The sequence below is a fragment of the Neltuma alba genome, unplaced genomic scaffold (assembly GCF_004799145.2).
Source record: "Neltuma alba isolate B1F8T4 unplaced genomic scaffold, ASM479914v2 tig00010560_pilon, whole genome shotgun sequence".
In the NCBI taxonomy this organism is placed as follows: Eukaryota; Viridiplantae; Streptophyta; class Magnoliopsida; order Fabales; family Fabaceae; genus Neltuma; species Neltuma alba.
In genome coordinates this window covers 207,021-213,291 of record NW_021635427.1, presented here as the reverse complement: position 1 = coordinate 213,291, position 6,271 = coordinate 207,021, and the positions used below count along the sequence as shown (strand labels likewise).

General features: G+C 36.3%; 1 protein-coding gene and 1 non-coding gene across 2 annotated transcripts; one reads left to right on the top strand and one right to left on the bottom strand.

Annotated features, from left to right (window-relative positions):
* Positions 1 to 2,704: 2,704 nt before the first annotated feature.
* Positions 2,705 to 2,778, bottom strand: TRNAV-AAC (transfer RNA valine (anticodon AAC)). Its single transcript has one exon. It is a non-coding gene; the product is annotated as a tRNA-Val (tRNA).
* Positions 2,779 to 2,958: 180 nt separating this feature from the next.
* On the top strand, positions 2,959 to 5,775 carry LOC114757108 (uncharacterized). The gene is made up of 4 exons (XM_028946093.1): positions 2,959 to 3,511; positions 3,930 to 4,134; positions 4,880 to 5,359; positions 5,447 to 5,775. Exons 1-4 carry the CDS (start codon positions 2,986 to 2,988, stop codon positions 5,529 to 5,531), a joined length of 1,296 nt encoding a protein of 431 aa, XP_028801926.1. The 5' UTR covers positions 2,959 to 2,985; the 3' UTR covers positions 5,532 to 5,775.
* Positions 5,776 to 6,271: the final 496 nt, after the last annotated feature.

Here is a 6,271-nt window from a genome sequence, read left to right as displayed (position 1 = left end):
AGTTTTTTTAAATATGGGATTATGATCATTTCGAACCCTTTGTGAAGACTAGAGAGAGTACGATGGATACATGAGTTATGAAAAAGAAAAGAAAGGACTGATCCACTCGTAACCCTTACCTATCAAGGAGAATCACATCACCATGCAATCCATTTTAATATTTATATCACCTTTTTTTTTAATTATAAGGGAAATAAAAAATTCATATAAAAAATATGACAAACAAATTTAAAGGAGCATGCTTCTTGTAAATGTTAAGACATTCTTGCATCCAAACAAGAGAGAATCTAGGTATTTTTTGTGTGCATGAATAATATATATATCTAGGTATTTTAATTAATTGATAAATTTTTTTATTTTGTATCTTACCATTTATTATTGATTCAGCCACAAACATGGATGCATGATTCACTATGCACCAACCTTTAAAAAGGATTTTATTTTTTTAAGATTCATTCACTATCTAACATTATCTATTAATTTAAATTGTGTTGTATTGTCAATGACGAGATAAATCAAGTCTTCTCAACATAACTTTCTCTGTTTAGAATATTTGAGCTCAAATTAAAATCTTACCTTCACCGGATCTAGTAAAAGATTTAAAACAAGAAAGCAAATCTTATTTTCAATGTTGAGGATAGAATAAGATTAAAAAAGAAACATAAATTATTACTATTATTATATTGCAAGAAATTAATGTTTTGGTGATGATATTGTCAATGTCCCCTTCAATCTTTTCTTTCTTTGTTAATGTTCATATAAATCAATGCACTGACCCCATTCCTTAAAAAATTTTCAAAGCATAGCGATGAAAGAAAATTAAATAATTAATACATAAAACAAAAAATAAAATGAATAAAATTTTGAAAAACATCACACCATATGATGACCTACCCGCACTGACAAATCGGTGTTTGTCCATGGTCACAACACTTTTCCTTAATTTCTCCATTACTAAACAATTTAACCAAATTATTTAATTTCATGTTGCCACCACCTAATTGGACATTTTTGTTTTCTAAAATTGTTTTGCAAGAAAACATTAAAATTTGAATTTGATGATCCAAGCTTGATGAACAAAGCAGATTCCAAGAAAAGAAATTCAAAAGCTATCAACTTCTGAAACTTTTTTAGGTATAGGTGGAGATAGATTTCTATTTTAGCAAGGTACAAGACAGGTTTTTATACATGTATTGAATGATAAAAAATTAAAATAATAAATAAATATATAAATTACAAATAAATAATTGTTTGAAATTGTCTACTATAGGACTATCAAAAAACCCAAGCGGGCACAAGAATTGCTGAGCTCTTAACTTCTCCCATTGACTTATATATAGTAAGAATGGAGTGATATATCAATTAGTCTACACTACTTGATGGAAAACGCTACCTAACTTTATTATATATATCTGTGTGTGTGTGTGTGTTTTACGTGAATGATAGCAATGACCCACAAGCCAGCATGCTTTGAGGGTAGTGTGCCATCTATGCTTTTGAATCTTTTAACACCTCCAAGATTGTATTAATTATTTTTAGGTCCCCTAAGATGATGACAAGATAGAGTAAATTAAATAATACTGTTAGTGTCATGTTAAGCATCAAATCAAGAAAAAAGGAAGCAAGAGAGAAGCTGCTGGCAAGCTGGATAGGCAAGAAGAGACCAGATGGTTAAGGATTGTGGGTATCAAAGTCCTATTTGGTAGGAAGCAGAACATTAAATGAGAGTGAAATTAGTTTAAATTGTTTTCTTCAACACAACCAATTTAAATACACACACACGAACTATTAATATCTTGTTCAAACATGACAGATTATATTGTTATTGGGACATCTTGTTGTGACATAATTTTATCATCGATAGTCTAAGGTTATAAGTGGGATCAAACTCACTTTCTCTCACTTGTAGAAGAGTACTTATACCACTAGACTTGAAGTTATTGGTTGCCATGGGCATAATTAGTTCACATTGTTGTCAAGTGATGAGAAGGAAGAAGAAGAATGGTAGCTTTCGTAGGGCATGCACCAATAAGTGGACATAGAAAGATGTGTGTAAGAGAGGGAGAGAGGTAACAAATGTTATTGGTACAGATGTAAAGCTAAGCTAAATGAGGGAAAGGGGCTTGGAAGTTGGAAGTACTTGAGACATGGGGTGAAATCAATATCTATATGATTTCCTGGTTGATTAAAGCAAGGAGGTACCGCTATGATTGTGTTACCATCACTTAAACCACTCTTTATTGTTTTCAGTCCAAAAAAAAAAAAACCACTCTTTATTGTTTTGTTTCCATCCCTTTTTCTTTCTTGATTTCAGAATCCGATATCTAGTACCACTTATTAATTCAGTTCTAAGTTGAGTTAGGCCTCAAATTAAATGTGGGAATTTTTTAAATTTCCATCGTACTGAGTTCGTTACCATATTCCTTAGTTTAGGGCACCAAGGCCATGATTGGAACATTGATGCCACTTTTAATGGGCTGTAGGATAAAGCCCAAATCTCCGAAAACTGGTTGAAGGTATTCGCACGCATGTTTGGAATTGTGACTTTGGCAAAGCCCAAGACCCGGATAGAGACCAGAATTGATCTGAGGCGGACCTCAGGCTAAGCCCACAAAAACCATGCATGGGCTTGATTTAATGGGCTACTCGGCTAAGCCCAAACAAAGCTCAAAAAAGACCCCCTGTTCATCAATAAAAAAAACAGTGGCGTCGCCCGGACTCGAACCGGAGACCTTCAGTGTGTTAGACTGACGTGATAACCAACTACACCACGACACCGTGATGTTCGGTTTCCTTTTAAATTAGTAGTAAACCATAAAGATATAAAATTTTTTCCCCCCCAGCTTTTGCCCCGGACAAATGTCGGTTAGCTAGGCTCTGCTCATGAAGAGGCCGAGGGTGGTAGCCAGAAGCGAAGGAAGCTAAATTGAACGATACAAAACAAGGATGCTTCCGGCGACTACGGTTCCCCAACTCTGCAATTCGATGAGTCTCCTTAATGCTACTCAAACCAACTCAGTTTATTCTCTGGCTTTCACGACCAAAGCTCAGTCATGTTGCCTCTCTGGGAGGACTCTAACGGACTCGTCTTTCATGCCATGCTTCAAATCTCTACAATTTCAGCATTTCTGTGTTAATCTGAATGCGGTATATGGTAATGGGTTTCGGGTGTGCGCTTCGAAGAAGCGAGGACAGGCTAGAGGTGTTGGCATTGCGGAGGCCGACGATTTTGATGAGGATGGTGGGGACAGTGATTATGATTTGGAGGACTTTAGTGATGAGGAGGATGAGGATGTGGACGATGACGGAGTGGTTATGCCGTTTGAACAGATGAGGAAATGGCTGAAGAATAAGCCTCGGGGTTTTGGTGTAGGTAAGGAATATGACACTTCTATTGAGGATAAGCTGCTTGATGAAATACGCAAGAGCAGAGAAGCACAAGCCGCTAATCTGAATCAGCTTAAGAACAATCCCACCATGCCTGGCGTCAAAAAAGATGAAGAGAAGAAAGGTTAGCTTCTGAATTGCCCTTGCGTAACTCAGATATTTTACTCACCTAGTTATGCCTAATGGGGCTTTCAGTATGATATTTATGATGGGATTATCTTCAGATTATGCTTCTTTAAGTGGTTGCTTGAGTAAGCAAATGGTATCCATTTTGCAGTAGTTGGTGGTTTTGTGTAGTTTTTAAGCTGGATATGTATGCTTGATTGAGCATCGCGCTATGTCTTGTGGAGATTGAGAGCATCCCAAATTTTAGAAATGATAGGATTTTCTTCCTTGTATCTTTGTCATCATCTCCTTGGTCTATCTTACCTTAGGCCAATGCTAATTTGCAAGGTTGTTGATTGTGAAGATTTACTGTTTATATTTTCTCAACATGTTAAAACATCCTCCGTGCTATATTCATGGCGATGGAACTTTTGCAGCCCAGGAGGTTAAAAGTGGAGCTCAAGTGCGCTTGGTGAGCTTGCCAAAGAAGAGGAACATCCATAGGGATCTTAAATTTGCTTTCCAAGGGATTCCTGGCATAGTTGATATAGTCCCAGCTGTTTCTGGTAACAAGAAGACCAGGGACCCTGTTTGCAAGGGCTTTGCATTTGTTTATTTCAAGTGCGAAGAGGATGCTGCTAGGTGTGTTCTAACTTCTAACCCCAATCTCAATCCCTTTCTAAATCATGACTTGCATCTGGTTCGTTCCAAGTGCTCTAACCCCTCGATGTTGTTGGGCTTTTCAATAAAGTCACTACATATGCATGCTTTTTTCAAGTCGGCAGCATGTCACAGATTGTTTCAAAAATGCTTTTCGTACGTCATAATTTGATTAATTAATTCAATAGAGACGCTTCTGAAAAAAATGCATCGTAAAATTTTTTTCCCGTCTTCCAAATCTGATAGATGTACAGCATCACATCTTCCTATGGAGTAATAAAACATGATAACGGCCTCTTTCTGAATTTTTGTTGAATAGGGTTCTTTTTTATTTTTATTTTTAATTGATTATATTGCAACTTGATATGTCTCATACAGACCATTGCAATAATTTCTGGGAGATGAATATTTGAATGTGTTGATCTAGCTTTTGTCTAGAACCCTCTTCAAAACATAGGGTTCGGGATCCTTCTGCTTACAATGTTCCCAGAAAGGCATTCTTCTCTCTGAAAATATGTGAATTTTGTCAAAGATGGTTCTCTTATACTGGATAATTAATCCAAGCTTCTCCATGTCATTTTACATCGCTAGAGTGACTAAGAGTTGTATTTACATGGGGATCTATCTGGCATTTAATTATTGCACACCACTGTTATTGTTCAAAATGACTCAATTTGTTCTCGCTGCACCTGTATCTTACAAAATCCAATCCTCGTCCTCTTCACAGGTTTGTGCAACTGTACTCTGGGCAAACTGTTAGCTTTGGTAAAATTCAAAAGCGGATAAAGTGTGAGCTTCTGAATGAAATGTCTCCAGTGTCTGCTAGTCTGGAATCAAGCCAAGATCATACTAATGCAGCTACACCACAGCTCATAGTGCCAGCCATAGAAGAAAGCTCAAATGAGGATTCCAATATGGATAATTCTGCATCCAGTTCTTGGGATGAGACTGCTTCTAGCTCCGATGAATTGGATGCCAAATCCAGAACAGAGCGGGTTGAAGAGAATGAAGACTATGCAGCAACTCTGAATGCAGATGATGCTGATGATGGTGTGGAACTACAGATTGACTCTGAAATTGATTCACCGTCCTTGGAGCAGAAGTCACCCGCCAAACCTAAACGAGCGAATGCTGCTAAGAAAAAGCCACCTTCCAAGGAGAAAGTTAAGAAGGTTCCTAAGTTAGAGGTTTTGGGATCTGCAAAGAGGTGATGAACACCCCTGTGAATTATAGAATGCATGTGACATGATATTTATGTTTACTGATCATGTTCATCCTGTTAATCTGATTTCAGGTTAAAGATAAAGGAGAAGGCAGTTTTAAGTGACGTTTTCTCCAAATACGGATCAAAAGCTGCTTTTGCTTCAAAGGATGGTTAAGGGGAACTAATTGCCATGGCCAAATACTGCTGGGACTAGATCATCACCTGAAGTGTGGACTGTACAAAGAAACAAACTTGAATGATGAATGAGGGATGGGATAGTCTCCTTAGTTCCACGTTGTAACTCTATGTATTAGATCTTATTTCAATCAAAATTTACTGAATATCATGGCAAAAAAAATGTAAATTTAAGCTCAATTCCATTTATTCTGAAATTCTATGAGCTTTTTGCCATTTCGTAAGATTATTATATTTTTTTGGTGAGGCACAATAAGTGATTTCACCGGCAACAACAGCTAATCTCTCTGGCATCAAAGACTAATCTCTTATCGTGAGGGCCAAAGAGTAGATTCCTCCCAATATAAAAGTAACTTTGTCTACTCACCTACGTTAATTTTTAAATATAATATAATATAATAGAAAAATATGCCAATATTTTTATTTTTTTTTAATCCCATTCATAACTTGATTCTGAACTAAAGTGAAACCAGGTCAAGTTTGTTTGATTTCAACGCAAATTACATAAAATGATGCTTGAAGAACAAGTAGACAAATTTATTTTATACTAAAGTGACTAATATATCAATATGCTTAATATACTAATGTAAAATCTTTTGAAAGTTAAATTATTCACAAGCTATTAATAGTTCCTTTGTTCTTAACTGGCACACAACGTTAGTTCTTTTTCTTTTTCTCCTTTTTTCCGCATGCTCTCTCTACACGATGTCTGTTGCGTAG

Excerpts from the sequence above, each read along its gene's own strand:
- LOC114757108 (XM_028946093.1), top strand. The coding sequence starts at position 2,986 with ATGAGTCTCCTTAATGCTACTCAAACCAACTCAGTTTATTCTCTGGCT. Across the intron at positions 4,135-4,879 it reads TGCGAAGAGGATGCTGCTAG|GTTTGTGCAACTGTACTCTG; the intron begins GTGTGTTCTAAC and ends TCCTCTTCACAG. Across the intron at positions 5,360-5,446 it reads GTTTTGGGATCTGCAAAGAG|GTTAAAGATAAAGGAGAAGG; the intron begins GTGATGAACACC and ends ATCTGATTTCAG.